Below are 23,538 nucleotides of genomic sequence, written 5' to 3'. Positions count from 1 at the left end.
TTAACGTATAAAATTACTTTGAAATGGTAACCTTCAGGATTAATACATAAAATTTATAAAACTTGTACCAACCTATTATATTTGAACTCACAAAACGGACAAACTAATCGTGAAAAAAACAGAGTTTTTATTCGGGTACACTTACATCGGTGATCACTGTAACATTGTAGCGAAAAACAGCAATTTCATTCAATAAAAATTTTTTAAATTTTCATTCAATTGCCCTGTTTGACTAACTTGTTTATCGTAGAATTCTCGACAGTTTTAACATTGGGCGGTAAGAACTGAATGGATACATTCTTTTAGTGTGTAAAATGTCTTCCACGTCGAGAAGCAACGTTGACTGCGGTTAAAGGTAACCAAATTAAAGAGAATCATCTATTTTGAACTGAAGAGCCAAATTGCGTTTTCTGTGTAAATTCATTTGATCCGAAATTTGAATCAGGTTAGCCTGTTCTTTCCGAAGAGCTCGCCGCAGTTCCTGTAACCTCCATCCTGCTTCTATTTGTTTCTCGGCTATCTGTTTCTGCAACGCGGCTACCCGTTGGTTCAAAATATTAGCATCCCCTCTTAGCGGGCTACCCGTGTCATAGCTAATTGGTGAGTCCTGCTGCACCATGTTCGATGTCAATAGACAAATCTTATCGTGAAGGTCCGCCAACTGTGTCAATGTCAACGACTAAAAGAAAATATATTGCTAGACTTAATAGTGAATATGTTCTTATTATTACAAAAGTAATTATAAATTATGTGTATAATGTAGGAAATCGATATATATATATATAGATCAATATTGAGCGACAGCTATTGTGTAGTAATAAGTTGTTCGATAAACTTTGTCGGTCGATAAAACGATAAAACTTATTAAGCAAGTTTTATTGCTTAATAAAACATATTGAACGACCTAGTATCTAGGTATTTACATCCAATGTACAAATGATAATATATTTTTCTAGCATACGCATTGTAAGATCTCAACGAATGAAGCACGAGTGAATAAGTATTTACTATTCGAACATTTAATTATAAAAAATTTACAATAAACTATTATATTATGAAATACACTGCGGTCCATTAATTCTAATAACGAAATAATGCGATGATATTTTTTTAATGAATGTTGTTAACAAAAGGTTCATTTGAATCACATTCGAGTAAGATAATACAATGGTATTTTTCTAATAAATGGTGTATGTGATCATCTGCATGATCTCATCAGAAAGAGATACAATTTAAAAGAGCCTCGTGAAGAAAGCTCTAGCCAGTTACGCTCTGGGATCCTTAAATAGTCATTCTGTAACTTAGCATCTTAATTTCTTGTGATAAATATATACATGTATATTTGAAACATAATATATTTAATACTTTGGAACTCCCAATTATTCTCATCGTATTCGACCTCAATTCCTGATCGAGATCAAGCTTGTGGCATAACCAGACAAAGTAAACACTTTCTTTCGTCTTTATCTTTACCAATTCTACAAACTAGTCGTACAATCATTATTCGTTTCAACATTAAATATTTAAAACAAATAAACGTATTTGAATCAAGTATCATTATCTCACTCGCACTCGATATTTCTTACTCCCTATGTCGAAATGTGATTTTCTTATCTATTTTCACAAGTAAAAAAATTATAAATCTATATTTTACAACTAATATTAAGTACACAATTAGAAATATAATATGAAGTTATAATTTTAAAAATAGCTGTATTTTATAACTGAATTAGCTAATAGTATATTTAGACTTACATTCAGCCACGTATCAGCGTCGAAAGCTGTAGTTGGTCTCTCGTCAAGTTCCGCATTCTGTCAAGTTTAATATTGACCATATTATTAAAATAATGATTTTATTTCAGGTACGTATTTTTATTCAATTATTGAAATTACTTATAAAATCTTTTTTATTATTAATGTGATTATAAAGAATGCCTCAGAGTGATAGGTATTTAATTGTTGATTACGAGGATTCATAAAAAGAAATATACAAATCTTGTAACAGAGATATCGACAGTCTCAATGCATAAGCTTTTGTAAGATTAAATGCATTTCACGCGCCATTGACTATGCTCGAGTCCAGAAAATCATTTTATTCTTATCAGCTTATAAACTGGAATTTTGATAATCATACATACCAAATGCGCATAGCTTGATAAATGAGCAACTTTTACCGCGAACCAACAATACTTTATTTAAAAAATTCCAGAATAATATACACAAAGAAATAAACAACTTTCTCGATCTGAAAACTGCACTAGTCTGAATTAGATCTGGGACAGAAATAAATATTATATTTATGAGACAGCGAATAAAATATCTTCAAATTTAGAAATGTTAAAACATTCATTATTTAGTAGGAAATAAATATCAATGCAAAAAACAACATTTTTCATTTTTCAAAATGTTCATGTCTATTCTAGTGTAGACCCTTAAAGAAATTGATTTTTTTTTAATTTAAATTTCTTAAAAAACACAATTTTGAGAATGTATGTATGAAGCTTGTGTTAAAATTTCTGAAAATAGCGAAACTATAGCTATTTAAAGCTACTGTCATCACCATCAGCGATATTGTTACTGCAGGTATGTTTCTCTTATATTTTGCTTAACCTTTGTTGTTAATGGCTGGATTATGGGTTTTTTCATTCCATGAAGAGAAAATTGTCAGAAAATCGGTAGAAGATTCATGTGTACAGCGAGTTGTGCTAAACGGCAAATGGACAGACAAAATCATCTGTAATTTGACAACATACTACAGAGTGGCAATTCGAAAACATTTAAATTTCTTGAAAAAATAAAGAGGGGCTGTATGAATCACTTTTTATCACAAAAGTTCCACGGATGAAAATCCTCAACGTATTTACGTACTGTCCGTCGAGATTATCAAGCTCGTGCAAATAGCAAAAGGTAAAGGCAGATAATAAACCATCGCTTAGTGACAACATTTTAAAACTCATCAAACATATTTGTGAGGAATTATCTTGGACAAATTTATTAAAAAGATGAGAGCAGAAACTCAAAATACTAATGAATTACTAAATTCGCTTATTTTGAATTTTTGTCTTACATTACAGGGTTTGTTTACCCTACCCAAGAATTGATAACATTGATTGAAATTTCTTTTTGCTTTTTAATAATCACCAGGTGATCCTTGTAGAGTCTTGCTCCCTAAACAATAGTTCGGATCTCCAGTTTTCAAAAAAGACGAGTTTTTGTAAAAATCCATGTATTCGACAAAAATGAGGTATTACATGAAATAGGTTTTTGGTCCTAAATAATTGTAAATTAATGGCAAAGTTTAAAAGAGTGCTGATGTGCGTAGTTCTTCCGTATTATTTTTGTATTTTTACCAAAAGTTTTTTTATCTGGAACGAAAATCCTATCCAGGATTGGATACTGTAGACATTTCTGAAAAAGAAACCGCTCTACAGATGTGTCGGAACGATTTACATTTCGAGCAAGCAGAGAAAATATTCGTCGGCAACGCGTGTATTTACATACAGCGTTTTGCCACTGTATGATCCGCTGCTCCCTTGTTCGATTCAGCAACCAACACCGATGGAGGTGTTCAATAGGACACTCACTTTGTGTAAATAATGTTTAATTTTTTTTATCATTATAGTGTTCTGTCATTTTCTTCTTTTTTTCAATTTTTGAAATAGAAATGCTACTATCCTCATTTATATGAAATAGATCAAACACAATTATGTTTACTTTATCCAAGAGCTGTTGTAAATGATTTTATAATAATAGTTTATACTTCATAATATATCGAAACTTTTGAAACGATCCACATATCATTTGTGTTTATCTCCAATTTTAAAACGTTTTAATTTTGTTTATTATTCAACAAACCAGAAGGACTGTATAATTGCTTATTTCATTAGAAATCTATTAAGAACTTAAAGAATATAATGACAATAACTGATAATAGTTACCAAAAGATAATAGAAGTCGAGATATTTCTTTATGCAAATATTCTAGTTACTAAAAAACTATGAAATTTATATTCAACTTAACGAAAAACAACTTCTATACTCCTTACAAGCAAAAGATAAAATGTTATAGTGTGTATGAAAAATCTTTCACGCCTCAAAAGTGATCGATTTATAAACTTGTACAAAAAATGTTATTTCTTCTCTTAGAAATTCTATTAATAAAATAAGTTTTAGTTTTTTAATGCCTATTACTCTGAGGTACACGGTGTAAACAATATAAAGAAATATTTAATAGTAGTGTCTAAACAAAACTCATTCAGTGTTAATGTAAATAAATCATAAAAAATTTCATCATGGCTGAGAATTCAATGAATTTATCGCATTATTGCTGGAATTTTCCATTATATACTAATAATCAAATTAGATATGCTAAATATTACATTGAAAATAAAAAATCAAGGTATGATATTTCTATTGTAAATTGTAACTAATTTATCATAAATGATATTCGTTCTTAATTGTTTCTTTCTGCTACTATTATATTTATTACGTGCCTGAACTTGCTTCAATATATTAGCAATATTTTGTATTTCCTGTTCTGTTCGATGAATATTCTCTGATAGCGCTTGCGACTTATTCAACAAATCTGCTATCTCACGGCTTATTGTTGGATCAATGCTCAACTCGTCTTCCATCTTTGTTGCCATTTTGGGTTCATCTTCAATTTTACCTTCCAAATAAGTGATATAATCTCGAACGCGTTGTACACCTATTTTATCAAATCGAAAATGCTTTTAACCAATTAAGTGAAAATGGGATTAGTTGTGAAATATTAATTATGTTCTTACTTTTAAATAAAATTCATTAATATTGAACATATTGACTAGTGAAAATGTAATAGTATATATTTTTTCTCACTGAATAAATACGTTATTTGAGATAGATTTTATATTCTTTTGAAAAATTATTGCTTCTCGACTTTTCATTATTTTGATTCCTTCTATAATAACCAACAAACACCATTTTAATCTTTCAAATCTATTCAATTGATTCCACAGTAAAACCTGCCGTTATATATAGTAACGTACAAAAAAATCAATGGCTATTGAATTTCTACTGTAGCAGGTCTACCTGTATCAGATCATCGCATAAGTAATACGAATATTTCTCTCTTTTCGAAAATACTGAAATATAACACTTTATTTTCGATCGCTAATAATTAATATATATTCCTTCGTGTTCTGTAATTGTTTTCTATCTGGTTGTAAATTCTCGTGTTATAAAGGTTATTTAATGCGATGAGAAAAGATCCGCCCGAAGTCACCTTCTGCCTCTGGGAACATTTCCTAACTCCTCCATAGTTTTTTAGGCTTACATTACTTAGGAAACTACGTGACATTTGAAGCAGAAAACTTTAAACATTGCACGAACAAATTTTAAACATTTCACGCGGTAATAAATAAAGAAATTCAAAACTTTTAACCGATAATCTAATAAATAAGATATATTTATAAAGGACTAGTGTGTGTGAGTGTATTCTGATAATCAATTTTCCTACACTATAAGGCTGTATGCGGTAATAAAACAGAAGGGCCTACTTTTATCAATTTATCTTTCACAAAGTAAGCATTGACCGTTGTATTATCTACATGCCGTGAAATTTCTATCATAATAAATTTATTCAATTTACGGTTGCGCTACCAATGAAAAATTTTGAATGGTTGCATTCGATGTCGTTCATAAATAATAATATGATCCCACGGCTGTAAAATTGATAAAAGTATAAGAACAATTCTTTTTATCAAAGTGTCTGTTAAAGCTTTTACCTTCATTTTGCTTATCAAATTTCTTCCTCAGTAAACCGTTTACCTTCACATAATCACCGCAATCATCCACAGTATCTTTGTCCATTTCTGTCTGTTTCGGATCCAATGTACGCACTGTATTCATTTAATTCACAATTTATAATTATAAAATCATAAACAGATAACGGACGTAATAACATCTTAATTATCGATATTTGTATTTACTTTAAGAAATATTTAATAATTAAAACATGGAAATATTTGATTAATTGATCCATAGAAATGGATTATTTAAATATCTTTTGTAGAACTGCTACAACTATAAAATATATAAATTAAAGTACATATGCAGTTTCTAGGGACTAATGTGGCAAAGCAAAAAGTTTCTTAAATCATTTCTCCGAAATTACTATGATAATTGATAACTTTTAAAATAAAATTAAAGTTATGTGTCCTATATCAACCATGTAGTTTCATTTTCTATTTATGAAAAACCAAAATTACTTTTGTATCAACTCTACCACTTTACAAGAAGCCAGTCATTTACTCCTAAAACGATGTTCTATGTTTCTAGTAAGACTTTCTCGTACTTTCGACCAGTAATGTTTGCATAATTATAACAAGTTATCAATTTCATTAAAAGAGAAATTATTTCATTGCGATATTGAATTAAATACCACCACAAATATTAATTATCTCGACTCAAGAGTTTGTAAGTGACTGAATTGAAAAATTGTCCCCGCGTTTTAATTTCGTAAATGGACGTTCAAACAATTGAATTTCTATTTTAGTTATCAAACCTGGAGCCGCCTTCAATTTGACATATTCATTCTTCAAGTCTTCCAATTCTCCAGAGATCCTGTGGTTCTTTTCCTGGCAACTCTTTAATTCGTCTTTCAATCTCTCGATCTCGGACCTCAGTTTATCGTTTGCCTTCTTTATTTCGTCCAGATCGCCATTTAACGTTGCACCACGATCACTGAGTTTCCTCCTCTCCTTCTTTAATTTGTTCGCTTCGGCCCGTATCTTGTCGTGATCATCCTTTAATTTAGCGTTGGCAATCTTCAACATTTCCAAATCACCTTTTAACGCCTCATTGGCTCTTCTAAGCTTTTCCAAATCATCCTTTAATTTGTTCAATTCATTTTCCGAAGGCGGTATTGATTCGTCTAGCGGCTCCTTTTTCTCTGTCTTCCATTTATTCAACTCCAACCTCAATCTGTCCATCTCTTTCTTACAATCCTCTAATTGTTTCTTCAAAACATCGAATTCCTTTACTTTGTTCTCAAGATCGGCAATCTGCTTCTTCAAATTATCGATTTCGTTCTTTAGATCGGCAATCCGATTTTCTGCCTCCGTTAATTTGTTCTTTATCGTTGTTAATTCTGTTTCCAGTTTCGTATTCTCGTTCTTTAACGCCGCGTTCTCGTTTCTCAGCGTTTCCAGATGTTGTTTCAAGTTTGCTACCTCTGCTTTCAGCTTTTCATTTTCATTGTTCAATGTTTCATTGTCAGGGTGCATTTTATTCGAGGTTGCTCTTAAATCACTCAGTTCCTGCTTCAAGATGGCCAATTCTTCCACGGCCTCGTCCTTTGCGGTTTGCAGTTTTTCTAGTTCTTTCTTAAAATTATTCAGCTCTTCGCGGAGACGGTACAGTTCGTTGAGCAATTCTTGTTTCTCAGCCTGTAGATCCGATAATTGACCTTCCAACGTTTTCACTTTAGCTTCGGCAGTTGCGAGTGAATTTTTCAATTCTTCGATCGCAGCATTCAATCGATTATTCTCCACGTTAAGTTCATCAAGATCTTGTCTCATTTGATTCACTTGTGCTTGCAATTTTTCATTTTCAGACTGGCAATTCTGCAGGTTTGTCTGCATCTTATTGAAAGTTACCTTCTCTGCAGCTAGGTCCGATTTCAGTTTATCGATCTCTAGTTTTTGCCCATCACCCTCGCCCCTCAATTTGCTGGACTCTTCTTCTAATCTTTTTCGATCCTGTTGCAGCTGAACGTTCTCCGCTTTCAAAGTGTCCACTTCAGACTTCAGTTTGTCCCGTTCATCTTTTAGGTTATTTCTCTCGATGTTCAACGCGTTTACTTCGGCCTTTAAGTTGTCGTTGTTATCTCGTAGCGCAGCAATTTCTTCTCTACATGCATTAAGATCGTCCTTCAAGACTACGAGTTGTTTCCCCAGATGATCTATTTCGTTTTTATACTTGATATTATCTGCCCTCAGGTTCTCTAATTCTTTCTTCAGTGCCTCCAGTTCTTTTTTCAAGGTTGCGAGATCCGCTACATTTTTATCTTTAATCGACTTTTCTGTTTCGAGGGCTTTCTTCTGCTGTTCAACTTGGGCCGTCAAGTCGGCAATCTTTTTATCAAGATCGGCTTTCTCATTTTTCAGACGATTCAATTCATCCTCGTGAGCTTTCTTTGCAGCCTGTTGAAATGGAAAATTAAATATAAAAACAATGAACTGTGTTCTGAACATACATATAATACATTAAGGTGCGTCTCAATTGGGCAGGTAATATCATATTCCTATTTGAAGGAATAACTCTATTAAGAATTGTTAAGAGTCTTAGCAACTACGAATACAAAAGAGGCAAATAGATATGCTTCATAAGGTATAGTTGCCAACGTCGTTTACTTAATCGATAGAGTTGCCTCTTAACAACGATGCTTTTCCGCCTAAAACCGATATTACGGAATATGTGTCATTCTAAAAATATAGGGCAATCCTTGTGAGCCCAAACATGACTAGATACAGACTACATACCCTGACTAAGTGAACAACACCAACATTACATCATATGCCTACATATTAACCTGGTTAAAATAATGTACGGTTAACATTCGTAAGATTTAGGATCCAACAGTGAAAGTTTTGCATGCAAATAGTGCATTTTTTGTAGAACTGAACTCGAGCATTATTTGACAAAGAAAGGAAACGATTATAGTAGAAGCCGTAACTGGCGAGACTTGACACTACAAAACAATTCCGTTATGAAACAAACATAATTATGCAACGTACAAAATTTTACTTTTCATAATTTTCATGTTATTTTTCTAAATGTTTAAATAGTCCACCATGTATCGTTGATACGAAGTAATTAGAAAATAATATTTAGTTATTTAGTTCTGAACGATTATTTTGCAAATAAATCATCATCTAAAGAAAATAAATAATCATATAATATATGTATATGATTTTCATCTTATCTCGATCAAATAACTATTATTTGCTAATTATTTATGATGTATAGATATATATATATATATATATAAAATTAGCTATTTTCTAATATTATTCTTTGTATAAATAATCGGTAGTTAATTTTACCTGGCACTCGTTTAAATCTTTCAACGCTTTCTCAATATCAGCTTTCAATTTTTCTACATCCAGCTTGTCCTTCCAGTTCTCCATTTTCCAATGTTCTACATCCGCCTCCAACTTGGCAATTTGTGCTTGCAGATCGGAAATTAGCTTCTTCAAGTCGGCGATCTCCGATTTCATGTCTACGCTCTCTGCTCTCAGACTCGATAATTCTTGGTCCATGTCTAATACCTTTCCTCGAAGATTTTTATTTTCTTCCTTCAGGGCGTCATTTTCTGCCCTGAGCGAGTCGAGTTTCGCATTTAATTCCTGCACCTTATTTTCCAACGTCATCAAATCGTTCGTCATTTGTTGGATAGTATCCGCTTTTGCTGCCAATTTTGCCTGCAGCTCGCTTTCCAAAGTTTTTAAATCGTTTCGCAATTTGTTATTTTCGGTTTGCAAATTAGCCACCTGGTTCTCAAGGGATCGAATTTTATTTTCGGTATCGCCCAGTTGAAGCTTAAGCTTGTTTAATTCGTTGTTCAGCGATTCCAGTTCTCCTCGCAATTGTTCAATCTCAGCTTTCAATTTCTCATTCTCTACCCTGCACGCGTTTGCCTCCCCTCTCAGCTTCTCATTTTCTACTTCCAACTGACCCTTCTCTGTTTTCAGCCTTTCATTATCTACGATACAATCGTTCAATTGTTTGCTCAATTGATCCTTTTCGTTCTGCAAAGCACTCTGCTCATTCTTCAGCTTACTTAATTCTTCCGCTAAATTACCCATTGCATCACTTTCAGCTTTACATTTCGCAATTTCAGCTTCAAGAGCATCAGTAATCGACTTAAGATTGTTGTTTTCGGTTTTCAGATTCTCCAGCTCGTCTTTACACTTGTCAAGGGCTTCTGTCGAAATACCCAATTCGGATTTCAATTGATTAATCTCATTCTTAGCATTTTCCAATTCGCTTTTTAGACGTTGTAGTTCAGCAAACAAATCAGCAGTTTCAGATTTCAGCTTTTCTACATCTTCCTTAGCGTTATTGAAATCCTGTTCCAACTTCGAATTTTTGTCCTTTAGATTTGCATTCTCATTCGCCAAACGATCTTTCTCAGTTTCCAGATTTTCTATTTGTGCTTTCAGTTCCTCAGTTTCTGCTTCCTTTTTTGCATTTTCAAGATCACTTTTTAACGCTTCCATGTCTTCTTTCAGTGAATCGTTCTCAAGCTTCAATTTATTAAGTTGTTCACCGATGTTATTCAGTTCAGCTGTCAAATCAGCATTTTCTGATTTCAGCTTTTCTACTTCTTCCATAGCGTTATTGAAATCCTGTTCCAACTTCGAATTTTTGTCCTTTAGATTTGCATTCTCATTCGCCAAACGATCTTTCTCAGTTTCCAGATTTTCTATTTGTGCTTTCAGTTCCTCAGTTTCTGCTTCCTTTTTTGCATTTTCAAGATCACTTTTTAACGCTTCCATGTCTTCTTTCAGTGAATCGTTCTCAAGCTTCGATTTATTAAGTTGTTCACCGATGTTATTCAGTTCAGCTTTCAAATCAGCATTTTCTGATTTCAGCTTTTCTACTTCTTCCATAGCGTTATTGAAATCCTGTTCCAACTTCGAATTTTTGTCCTTTAGATTTGCATTCTCATTCGCCAAACGATCTTTCTCAGTTTCCAGATTTTCTATTTGTGCTTTCAGTTCCTCAGTTTCTGCTTCCTTTTTTGCATTTTCAAGATCACTTTTTAACGCTTCCATATCTTCTTTCAGTGAATCGTTCTCAAGCTTCGATTTATTAAGTTGTTCGATGTTATCCAGTTCAGCTTTCAAATCAGCATTTTCAGATTTCAGCTTTTCTACTTCTTCCATAGCGTTATTGAGATTCTGTTCCAACTTTGAAATTTTGTCTTTTAGATTCTCATTCTCATTCGTCAAACGATCTTTCTCAGTTTCCAGATTTTCCATTTGCGCTTTCAGTTCCTCAGTTTCTGCTTTCCATTTTTCTACTTCCTTTTTTGCATTTTCAAGATCATTTTCTAACGCTTCCATATCTTCTTTCAGTGAATTGTTCTCAAGCTTCAATTTATCAAGTTGTTCACCGATGTGTTCAGCTTTCAAATCTTTGTTCTCCGCCATTGCGTTTTCAAGCTGTTTCTTAATGTTGTTATTTTCACCGAGCAGAGCATCACGTTCTTGTATTGTCTTATTTAATTGGTCCTCGAGTCTGTTGACTTCCGCTTCCAGATTATGCAACGCCATTTTCATATTATCGTAGTCATTCTTCAAGACGTTATTTAAATTCGTCAGCTCCTCGATCTTATCCGCCAATCTCTTGTTTTCTGCTTTTAAATTCTCAACCTCCGCCTTCAACTTTTCGTTCTCCTCGACTAGATACTTCGGCGCTCCCACCGCTTCTTGGAGTTTAATGTTTTTCTCTCTCTCAACATCGAGCTGATCCTTTAGATCCGAATTCTCCTTCTGTAGCATTTCCATCTCATTTCGGGTACCTTCGAGCTCCAATCGCAAAGCATCCTTGGCTGCCTTCTCCTCCGCTAGTTGACCAGTCAGTATTTCGATTTGTTTCTTCATATTATTTAATTCTTTCAATAATTTTTCTTTGTCATCCTTCAAAATATCTAACTCCATTTGAAGATTCTCTATTGTAGTTTCTGCAGATAAGAGCTCACTTTGCAGTTCCAATGCTTCTTCCATGGCTTCTTCCATGGCTTCTTGTTTCTCCGAAAGATCGTCCTTATCCAAATAATATTTTTAATTTTATTTATTTATTCATTTCTTCCGATGAGTCGGTTAACAAAAACATCCAATTTATTTATCTACTATATTTCCTTGAAATTTACAGATCCAATTCTGATTTTCCGGTCTAATTTATTCCATAAATTTTGTGCAAAATATACAATGTAGATCCGGTAAATGTAAGATTAAATGTAAAACTTTCAAACAATTGTACAGCAAGTATTTTTATACGATTCGTGCTATATATTTCGGATTACTGTTTTGATGAAATTTAAAAGTTCTAAGTGAACCCCCATTTTAACGGCACTTTATACCGTACTTTTTAAAATTTTTATCAAAAAAGAGAAATGGAATGATGTAATGTTCGCAAAGGAAAGTAAATGTGGAATTTTTCATTCAAATACGCGCAGCTTAATGTGGCATAAACGAAACATAGAACACAACATGAAAAGTATACGATTTATTCTTAAACATAGCGGATGATACGTTCTTACATGGAATAGTAATTCGAGCACTAGATTTGAAAAATTACTTATTATTAATGAAATTGGGAAAAATAACAATTACTTAAATTTTATTCACAAAACTTTTGCTATCTTAAATTTCATTCAGAATTACATTCCATCAACATACTGCTCTCAAATATAAAGCATTAATCGTCCAAGAATACTTGCTATATATCACTTTTAGTGATTTTGACGAACTAATGTATTTTCCTTCGAGTATAGTTATGATAAATGAATACTCTGTATAAGATGAAGACTACTTTGTTCACGTTTACTAACTTATTTTCGTAACAAATTTTCAAGCAAACTTTCACCAATTCTATTACAAAAATATGAAACTGAATCATTTGACCGAAAAATATGTCAATTCTACTAATCAAATTAAGTAAACGTAGAACTATGATTATCTTATTTTCTATTATCACAATACCTTTTCATCTTTAACCTCAAGTTCCGCTTTCACGAGAGTAATATCTTTCAGCGAAGCTTGCTTGCTAATCATCGTTTCAAGTTGTTTATTCATCGAATCGATCAGCTTGTCTTTGTCCGCCAACTGATTTTTTAAATCAGAAACAACTCTTTCGCAGTCTTGGAGTTTCTGTAATAATTCTGACTCATCTGTGTGCTCCGGGACAGGTGTTTTGACCGTTTGCAGCGGAAGAAGTTGTTCTGTCATCATAGGACTCTCTTTCTTTTCAAGGGTTGATGAAGCGCGACGTAATTCAGCCATTTCGGCCAAAAGACGCTCATTTTCAATTCGTAAATTCTCACAACTTGTTGAGAGCTCTACTAACGTTTCTATTGACCTCTCTACAACTTTTGTAACCTGCTGATCTGCTGTTTGGCCTCCTTTCATCAGTTCACGCAGTTTCGCCCTCAAACGATATATCGCGGGACAACTGACGTCCTCCTCGGTCTGCGCAATTTTTAATCTCAAATGCGATACCATATCTCTCAATCTGTCACGACACGAAATTTCAATTCGTATTGGTCAAGTCCAAGTGACAAAAGACGTTACGAAGATGATTAATTGCCGTAATTAATTTATTCTTCATAATTACGTTCAGTAGAAAATGCGAGAAAAATTGTAATATCATAAATTATGGGACAAATGGACGGTTTAAGTGTTACGTAAAGAGAGAACATCGAAATCGATGCGTAGGTTTATGTCCGTAGATTTGTATCTATGAAAATTTATGTCCGTCAAAGACACGGAATGTGTAAAATATGGAAGGTGGAATCTTTGTCAGTGACTTTGATAAAATCGATTTAAGAATACATTACAGACAATATATGTGTACATTGAATGATACAAAACTTATTTCTACGTTATAGGAAAAGTAGTGCCGTCAGTTGAGAACTAGCACCACGTGGTGCACAAGTTAAGTGCACAGGAGACTGCCACTATCGCATGTTGCGGTTCCGCAGATTTAAATTTACACACCTGTTCTCAACTAACAGCACTGGTTTTCCTAAAACGCCAGAACAACTTTTGTGCCGCACAGTGTACTACATGGGAACTCAAGCAGGTCTCATGAACCCGATATGATTGGAATGGACCTTTCGCTGTTGTGTGTGATATTTGCCATGCTCGTCAGTGAAAGGAAATGAAAAACCGTGGCCTCCTTCTGTGAACAAATAATACTGTAGACGGAGGGCCACGGAGATGAAGCATGGAGAGGGGAAAAAAAATCTTACAGTCATTGCCAATGATATTGTGTATTCAACCGCTTACCCGTCGGAAGACTGCATCTGTATGTTTGCAGTACATTGTATAGACATGTTTTTTTATCAACAATGTAAATACAATTGGTCACACGAATTTCTATCAGCTAGAAAGGAAACATTCAATTGACGTCAAAATTACATGACTTTTTTATACTATTAGATCGGAAGCATAGGTGACAAAAATTACAAAAATTCGAATTAAAAATGCTATTGAGATCTAATTCGTCCGCGAGAAACGACTAAAGAACGAGAGAAACATTATTAAACAATTGCACAGTACACTGCAGCACGTGTCTCAACAGTACCGTTCGTCCGCGAGGAGGCACAGTTGTGTTTACGTCCCTATCAATGTGGCCAGGTTTTATTCTCTAAATCGTTGAAGAGTGGGGGAAGATAGTGGGGCCCGTCCCCCTCCACGCATCGTACGTTGAAGACAAAATCGTGGCGCGATTCGTGACCCCCACTCCGATGCCTTCGACGCATGATACGCGAAGGATGAAGAATCGTCTACGTTTAAAACCCAACGAATATTGAATTTACGCTAAAATAATTGCGACCAGTACTCTTTCTTTTCAAGCGCGAAACGCTCTTGCATATATCCCATCTTCGTTCTAAGATAGTGAATCGATGCAGAAGGATCGTCATAATAATCTCGTTCGGTGAGAGTTTCTTCTAGATCCCTCACTTTATCTTCGAGCACTGTGTTTGCATTTTGCAGCCTTTCGATTTCTTCCCGGAAATGCACTACCAGTGGATCAGGCTTCAATATTTCATCCGCATTTACACCTACGTAAAAATATCTGATCTTTAGAAACATTCGAAATGGGTTACGCGTGCGATACTGTTCACAGGAAACACTCGGAATTTTAAAGTACACAAAACCTGTGAAATAGAGACAGTACGACCTGCATTCAAAACGAGTCTACATTATTACCCGAAATTGCTATATATTCATAAATTTAGTATTGTAAAATCATGCAGTACAAAATATGTAATCACTATAATAAATAAAAATAGTAACGTTATAAGATAATAATGTAAATAGCATTATTTCGGTGAAAAAGAAAATAATTTGAAATAAAGTTGAATTGTTTGCTTGTTTGTACACAAATTTTTGAAGTCATTTTAGTTTCACAAGTTTCGTACATTTTCGGGCGAAGTTTTAGTCCTCTTCAGTGAACAGTCTCCTGTGTTTCGAATATATGGAAATTTTATTACTGTTGACCAAAGTAAAGAACTTTTATTTTTTATTACATTATACGTAGTACCTATATACAATACTTATCTAATTTGTGAGTTTTCATTGATATCCATCGATATGTACTCTATATAAAGAAAAAACTTCTTATACGTATTTTACGTTTCTCAATTCATTTTTATAACTGTATTACTATTGTAGTATCATAAATTATAGGACAAATGGATGGCTCGAGTGTCGAATATGTGTGTGTGTGTGAGAGAGAGAGAGAGTGTGTAAAAACGAGTGTAGGAACGTGTGACCCTACCAGTGAAAGAGGACAGTTACTGAAACAGAGTAGTTTTCGGGGGATGATGATACGAAGCAGACCCACCGTTTATTTATTATCTCAGCAACCACCCTAGGAGACACGTGCATCCGCCTACGCTGCTCACATCCCCCGAGACGGCCATGACCTCCTAACCTAGGTAGGTCACGAAGGCCCAGAATCGGGAATATAAAGGAGAACGTAGCGTTGAATTGTTACACAGCGTGTAGTTGGAAGAGAACAGACTCTCTGGTCGAGAGTCGTTGATGGTAGTTGTTGATAAGCGTTGTTAATCAGTGTTAAATTAAATAATGATAGCCTTACACTTTTACTCTAATAATAATCATAATCGTTATAATATTCCACACTAATGTAGATGTTTATTTACCGAAAGGACCCGAAACTCCGTCTAAAAACGTTGTAATAATAAAATTTGTTTTTAAGAAAATGAATTTAGAAAATGTATCAAACACCCATGCGTTTGAGTATGACGTGGTTAACGTAACTGTTTATTAGTCATTATTTCTATTTGTGTTGGTACTCGTAAATATACATGGTAAAAACAGTGCTTACTATATAAAAACAAAACATTCAAATATCTTCTTTAATAAAGTAAATACACGACTTATTAAAAATGTGAGATATCTTACGAAATATTACTTTTTTAAACATTATACAGTAATACTTTTTCACGGAGAATATTCCAAGGAATTGATATGAGTAAAAAAAAAGGCCATTTGCATTTTTCGGGTGCATCGTTACACTTATAGAGAAAGTGAAGTTACTGAAAAGAGACATTACTATGCTATTCTACATTCCCCTCTACAGTTTTTTTCCATGTCTGATCAAATTCAAGATATAACGTAACCCGTCTTAATTGCGCAACGCATCTTGCATTATAATTGAAAATTGATTTAGAAAATTCTAAAAGGAATTAAAGAGAAAAATGAATATCAATGAATAGGTTTTAAAAACGTTGTTTAATAAAATTACAATAACCTGCGTTAATTTTATCCCACGGTATTAGCATTTGCGAATATCTTTCTAATTGAAACGTATGCCCATACTTTTGAACGTTAATCCATAACTTTTCCTATTATGACTTTTTTTCAGTATTACACGAAGCACTGCGTCGTTCGATCGAGACATTGATTCGTAAGGGAAAAAAGAAACGCGAACGAAGAAGTATCCGTTCTGAATTCCAATTAATCAATTTGGCGCGAGCCAACTAGCTAACGTGTAGAAAGAGGGTACGAAATATCACACATCGATACCGAATGACTGGAGGGCTTGTTTCAGAGACCTATTTTCGCTCTCGAACTGAAGTCGTTCCATTCGCCATTTCTTCATCTGACATTTCATTACGGTGAGCTTCCTCAGGGCAAACGAGAGGTCGTGGATCTCCGTGTCCCTGGAATTGTCGCTAAAGGGATTGTAATTGCAGCAACAACATGGCTCATTCGGTGGATCTATCGATTCTTGCGACGACGATGCATTACATCCACAGCGACAAAACGATAAAGATTTTCGAGACTCCATCGTATAACCAACCTTTTAACATATTCATAAATTAGGAGTAGCTTGCACATATATAATACTAAATTCTACGAGAGTAAGCGACATTAGGTGCAACTTACTTATATTATATATATTATATATATATATTATATTATTTTTTACAACTATTTTATTTTGATTATTTCGTTGTTATTTCTTAGCAATTAATCACAGAAGATCTATAACATAAGGATCTTGCTTTTTGTAAAATACTTACTTTACTTTGCATACAAGGAGGAAATATAAAATGAATTAAATATTTTTTTAAATAATCTGATAGTTGCCATATTATTTTATTTCTCTTGATAAATTTATATTTTTATCAATAACGTTTATTCATAAACCACATAAACAATACTCATACTTTTCTGCATCGAGTTAATTAAGTTTATTCGTATAGCAACGGATCAAAAAACTGTGAGCAAAATATAAGTGCTTATATAATTTTCTTACTTTCTTTCATAATTTAATTCGTTTTCCAGCTATCCACTAGGTCGTATTTTGCAGGTTATCCGAGTAAAATTTTTGTCCTCTATTTTTTTCTCTACCAGAGTCAAGGAATCATCAACGTAAATGAATTATTAATGTAAATCGATTACAAAATAAAAATCCATTAAGCAAAAAACAGACCACGAAAACAAACAGAACTAAAACCAAAAATTTATCCACGAAATTCAAGGTTAAAGAAATGTATTTTGCCGCGGTAGTCACACTTTTATTGCTACACAACTTTGATTATCGATTAAATCTATTATACCAAACTTAATATCAAATTTCTCTTATTGGATTCTGTAATGAACTCTTATTTCTTTAACAATAAATCTCATGCAATTACTCAATGAATAAATACAAGATTTATTTTTGATGTTTAAAATTATTTTATTTTCATAGTGGAAAAATATTGTAGAAATTTTAAGTAGTTCAGGTAAATTGAAATTACGTCTCTTTTTTACTTATAAAATAACACAATACACTCAAACAAATAACTAATTTACCAAACTATACTGAACTATCGCTAAATCTCCAACAGCAACTCTGATAACGAGTCACAGGACTATTATGATTGCATCTCGCGAATCTTCTCTCAAAATTCTCAGACTTTAGATCATAATGTTTAAGACCTAAGGATTATGGATATTTAACCAATGTTTGATCGTAAGTGTATTCAACAGCTTACGAGATTTAAAAGATGGTAACTAAGTGGATAACAGTTTTATCTGGTAAAAGTTTCGAACGATGAATAAAAGATAAATAACTTCTTATGCGATACTCGCTGAATAAAAATTAATATTTGAATTATAAAATGAAATATTTCACAATAAATAAATAGATTTTAAACTGCCTAATCAAATAAGCATCGCGAAAAAATCTCTATATAATGATTTATTCATATTTTATTGTGTAGCTTCTTGACTTCGATCGATTATAAAATGTAAAATTAAAATTTGTAACACCTATACAACGTGGTCCACCTAAACGTTGTCACCTAAATACCTCTTTTACTTGTAATGGTATAAAAAATATTTCTTATGTAAATTATACGACAACGAAAATCTGATACGATGTAAACAATTGTCTTGGACCAAGGACATTTCCTCCGCAGTTTTTAAGGTCACCAATGTTTTTTTTGCACATAAGCATTTATTTTTCTCTGTGACATCTTGCAGCCGATGTTCAAATACATTCACATATGTATGATGACATGTCAAATTACTTATTTTAGTAATTTATAAAATAACGAAAATGTTGCCTTTCGTGTTGTAAAAAAATACTTACTCGACGATTTAAAAAACCGGGAACCTGTTTAAATTCTTGGCTGTTTTGAACGTACTGTATGATATTGTCTATTAAGTAAAAACAATTTTGATTACATCTAATATAAATCATTCCTTTAATGTGACTGAATAAAAGTTTAGAGTAGTGTTGAGGTCTGATACTTAATCTTGAGAATCAAACAACTATTTTGAAATGAACTATCAATTACATTGAATTTTCGTTCACATTTTCCCCAAATATGTGAAACTTATAATATCTATTTTTTTCTAGAAACAATTTACTAGATCTTCCAGTTTCAAATCTATTCGATAACGAAGATTTTTAGAGTTTCAAGAGTACTTCAATTTCGGTACCGTTACACTCGAAAAGTTATCAAGAGTGCATGTATTCAATACTGGCTATTCTAAGTCTCGTTTTTTTTAGTCACAAATTACGAATATTTTCTGTTATAGAATTTCAACAGTTCGTTGATTTAAAAAATGATTTTTTTCTAAATAATTCCAATAAAAACATTCAGACTGAAATTATTTTGATCTACTATTATAGGATGTCGAATAAATATGGATATAGATTTTTCAATTCTATTATTTCATTTACAAATATTGACAAAATAATCTCCACTGCATGATTTTGTACGTATGTTCTATATTTTATATATTTAACTGCTTATCAACTTTTTGTCGATAATTTTCATTACTATATTAATTATATTCAATTTTTAAATTATTTTTTTCACTTCTACTACATGTCGGATTATTAAAATTCTACTGTATTTATTTTTTCACCATTAAATTCAGTGAATGTTATTGAAAGTTTAGTTAATTTTTGCCGTAATCCACTATTTTAACTTGTATTTATCATAGTACTTATTTTTCCATTAAAAATAAAAATCAGTGCTCTAGAAAACAAATAACAAACACACAAGTGTTTACTATTCCCATGACAAGCGTGAAAATATTTATGAAATGATTGACTGATGTCATAACCATAAAGTGTAACCTTCGTTCGGTAGAAAAATTTGTTGTGAAAATATGAAGAAATTTAGAAAAATATAAAATTTGTATAACGGAGAGAAATTTAAAGTTAAAATGTGCAGAAAATAACTACGTACCTTCAAATATGTTGTAGTTTACTGATTACTTTCACATATAGATATTTGTAATCTAGATGAGATAGTATTCTATGTAATATTCGCATTTAGATAGAGGAATCAATAAATCCTCGTGTAGAATAATTTTGAAGACGAATAAAGTTATTACTTTTTGCATTTACCTTGTAAAAATACAGTTACCTTTATGACATTTGTATAGAATTACACTATATTATTAATTCGCTCACTGTGGCAAAAAGAATCCAGAACTTCTGTGATATTAATAATATAAAACCCAAATATAGAGTTAATTTGGTAAACAGTTTCTGAGTAATTTTGTTCGCCAATTTGAGAAAGTAGATTTGGAAAGAAACACATTAAAATTTGAAGTATCGATTATTTTATCAATAATAATCACTAACTTCTAACTTATATAGACTGGCTGAATTTATCGTCAAACTTGGATATTATTACGGCAAAGGTTGTTAATTTATTTTAAGAAAGGAATTTCTGAAAGCTACTGAAACATTTCTTTTTCTGAATCATAATCTGTACATTCGAATAACACAAATACATTTCAAACTGCTCGTATCGAAAAGACATTTTCAAAACACATTTGTAATTTCTAAAAACAAATCGATAAAATTTGTTCTGTTCTCTTCTTGTAACTTTCATCGAAAAGCACCATATACTAATTAGATTTGTTATAGATAACATTTTGGAAAGAATGTCACTGCGATCGACGGTCACGGGCTGTAATATTTGGGTAAGTGCACTTGTGCCGAATCAAAGCATTAATATTAATTACTAAACATCGTTAAGCACGTTCGTTAAAATGTGCATAAATTGGAACAGGAATATGTATCGTCCTTTAAAATAAATATACACAAATTTCTGTAACTTTCAGTTTAAACGATTCGACCAATTAAAATATTCCCGGACCGTAATAACTCTTAGGCAATAACTTTACAATACACCTCAACTGTATCGACTTGCAAATTCCTATTGAAATTAATTGAAGTGAAAATTTTGTTGCTATCTGTCGTTTGATACTCTAAAAACAACAATGGAGGAGTCAATTAATTCGAAGTACGAGGGGTGCAAAGAAAAGACGAGAATAGCCGAAGCTGCGGCTGTCACATTGTGCAGACTGAATAGCATAATGAAGCAGATGAAGGATTGGCGAGATGATCGTGTGAAACTGGGGTCCAATATCTGTCGACTGAAGCTGGCTCTGCGCGTTGTTGGACGAGAAACAGATGACATCTTACACGCTGACCCATTGATCGAGCATCAAAGGGCGGAGATTAAACGACTGGAGGCAGCAAACCAGACGCTGAAAAAGGAAATCGCAGACACTAAAATGATCCTAATCGGAGAAAACTGCGTTACACCGAAAGACACTTGGAAAGCCGACGATAAACATCTCGTAGCCAGGCAGGAGTTCTTTGTCGAGAAGGAACGCTTAAACAATGAAATTCTCTATCTGAAAAGTCGATTGAAAGAGGTCGAAAAAGAACACGAACACAGTTCGGAAATGGAACGTTTGCAATGCAATCTAAAACACTTCATGATGGTCGACCACACTATGGAGATTATATTCACCGACATAGTCAACAAAGTCGCTGAGACAATTGCAAACTTATCCGAGGAACTCGTAAATGTAAGCAAACGCTTACAAATGTCCACATTAAAGAATGATAATTTATATCTGACGATTGATAAACTGAAAGCGATGCTACGATCGAAAAATGGCAATACCGTGGATTATCAGAAAAGGATCGCCGAACTGGACAATCTGACCAATTGTATGAAGTCCGAGTTGCGTACACTAAAAGTTAATTTGCAAGAAAATTCCTGGAACAAGACTTGGGACTATCAAAACCTCCGAAACGCTGAACAACTGGCGATCGACTTGAGAAACAAGCTAAGAAACGATTACCAGGCCCTATTTGCTGCCGATGATCCGGATTGCTTGAATTACATAAAAAAGATCATTGAGCTACGACTAAAATTAAAGCAACTGCAGGCTGGACTGGCCAAGACCATTGTTTCTCTCTTCTCTAGGTGTCCCGAAAAAACGATCGAATACAACAAGTACGTAAAGCAGATTTCCAATTTGGAATCTGCTTTGAAAGAAGTCACCATCGAGATCGATAAATTAAAGAACAACTACGTAACGAAGCATTGTGAGTTCGGTGGCGCTGCAAGTCTAGAGTATCTGAACAAAATAGGAGAGGTCCGGACGATCGTCGAGAAGGCAAGGTTAACGATGAACGACTTGAATCGTCGAACGAGTGATAACTCGAACGAAGGAGAGGACATTAAAAGATTGGATGAATACTTTGGTAAAGTGTGTCACAAGATCAAACAGTTGGAAACGATCGTCGTGTCTAAGGACTATTTGAGTTCGTACACGAGAATCGAACAATTGGAGGAGTCGATCGTTCAATTGAAAGTGAAGTCAAACGAAAAGAACGAATGCACGGAAATTCTAAGGCAAAAATTATTTGACGTTGAAACGTCGTTCGAGCAAAGAATCGCGGAACTAACCGATGCTCAAAGACAGATTGGCATACTAACGGAAGAGAATAAAACGTTGAAGGAAGGAACGAAAAAATTGGAAGAAAAGATATCAGAGCTTCGATATGAAAACGAAAGTTCCGAGAAAAAAATGCTGGAACAATTGCAACAGATGAAAAAGGATGCGAATCTAAGGAGAAGGAAATTGGAAAATGTTCAGACGGAAAAAGGCAGGCTATTAAAGGAAAAGAGAAGAATGGGCGACGCATTGCAGAGAAGAAATAGCGAATATAAGTTCGTTGTCTCAGAGAAAGACGCCATGGAAAAGACGTTAAATGCAAAAATTCTGGACATAGGAAAGAATCTCCAGATTGCTACGAAGGAAAAGGCAAGACTGTTGAACAGAGTGAACGATTTCGAGCAAACTGAACGTAAACTCGCAGAATCGATGAGCTTAAAGAGCGAGAACGAAAATGCAAAACGATTGCGGAAATCGTCCGAAGACACAGATGTTCGACCACGGCAAATGAAAGTAGAATTGGAAACGTTGAGAGCAAGCCTGAATAACGCAAATCGTGAAATCATCGATCTGAAGGCTAAATTGAACCATTTTTCCGATGACGAAACAAAATTGGAAGCGGGCATTTCTCATTCGAAATCGGAGAAATACATGGCCGTACATGAATTGGACATTGAAAGAACTACCACTGAAGAGAAACTAAAAGAATTAACGGAATTAATGTCGAAATATGATGAGACGAAGAACGAGAACGCTGTTCTGAAGAACGAGATGCAACAATTGAAAGTAGAAGTAACGGATTTGGAGACAGAAAGGGAATTACTGAAGAAATCATTGGAAAACGGGAATGTGAAATATTTGAAGCTTGAGGGCGAAGTCGTCGCGTATAAGTCTGAATGCGGTGTTCTCCGAGAGGAGATCGGTAACTTAAAAACAAACACGGACGATCTAACGATGAAGTTGAAAGAGGCGCGAGCTGAGTTGGACGGTGCCGGGGATAAGATAAGGCGTCTGGAATC

The 23,538-nt window shown here is 33.5% G+C and overlaps 1 protein-coding gene and 1 long non-coding RNA gene across 3 annotated transcripts in view; one reads left to right on the top strand and one right to left on the bottom strand.

Moving 5' to 3' along the window:
- LOC143145516 (uncharacterized) overlaps window positions 1-16,747 on the top strand; it is a 32,369-nt gene extending 15,622 nt beyond the window's left edge. For both annotated transcript variants that reach the window (XR_012991710.1, XR_012991709.1), the window contains exon 3: window positions 16,668-16,747. This is a non-coding gene — a long non-coding RNA (uncharacterized LOC143145516). The remainder of the gene's footprint in view (window positions 1-16,667) is intronic.
- Window positions 271-13,270, bottom strand: LOC143145464 (uncharacterized). The gene is made up of 13 exons (XM_076308861.1): window positions 12,752-13,270; window positions 12,449-12,577; window positions 11,033-11,812; window positions 9,086-10,780; window positions 6,508-8,182; window positions 5,765-5,878; window positions 4,493-4,707; window positions 3,856-3,891; window positions 3,715-3,726; window positions 3,086-3,168; window positions 2,865-3,024; window positions 1,756-1,812; window positions 271-679 (listed from the first exon to the last, which is right to left on the bottom strand). The coding sequence occupies exons 1-13, from the start codon at window positions 13,268-13,270 to the stop codon at window positions 365-367; spliced, it is 5,790 nt and encodes a 1,929-aa protein (XP_076164976.1). The 3' UTR covers window positions 271-364.
- Window positions 16,748-23,538: the final 6,791 nt, after the last annotated feature.

This window comes from Ptiloglossa arizonensis, chromosome 4 (assembly GCF_051014685.1).
Source record: "Ptiloglossa arizonensis isolate GNS036 chromosome 4, iyPtiAriz1_principal, whole genome shotgun sequence".
NCBI classification, from domain to species: Eukaryota; Metazoa; Arthropoda; class Insecta; order Hymenoptera; family Colletidae; genus Ptiloglossa; species Ptiloglossa arizonensis.
This window is presented reverse-complemented; position numbering and strand designations above follow the sequence as displayed.

Coding starts and splice junctions, on each gene's coding strand:
- LOC143145464 (XM_076308861.1), bottom strand. CDS start 13,270: ATGGTATCGCATTTGAGATTAAAAATTGCGCAGACCGAGGAGGACGTC. Junction 12,578..12,751: donor TTGAGGTTAAAGATGAAAAG/GTATTGTGATAA, acceptor TGAACAAAGTAG/TCTTCATCTTATACAGAGTA. Junction 3,025..3,085: donor GTTATCAATTCTTGGGTAGG/GTAAACAAACCC, acceptor GTAATTCATTAG/TATTTTGAGTTTCTGCTCTC.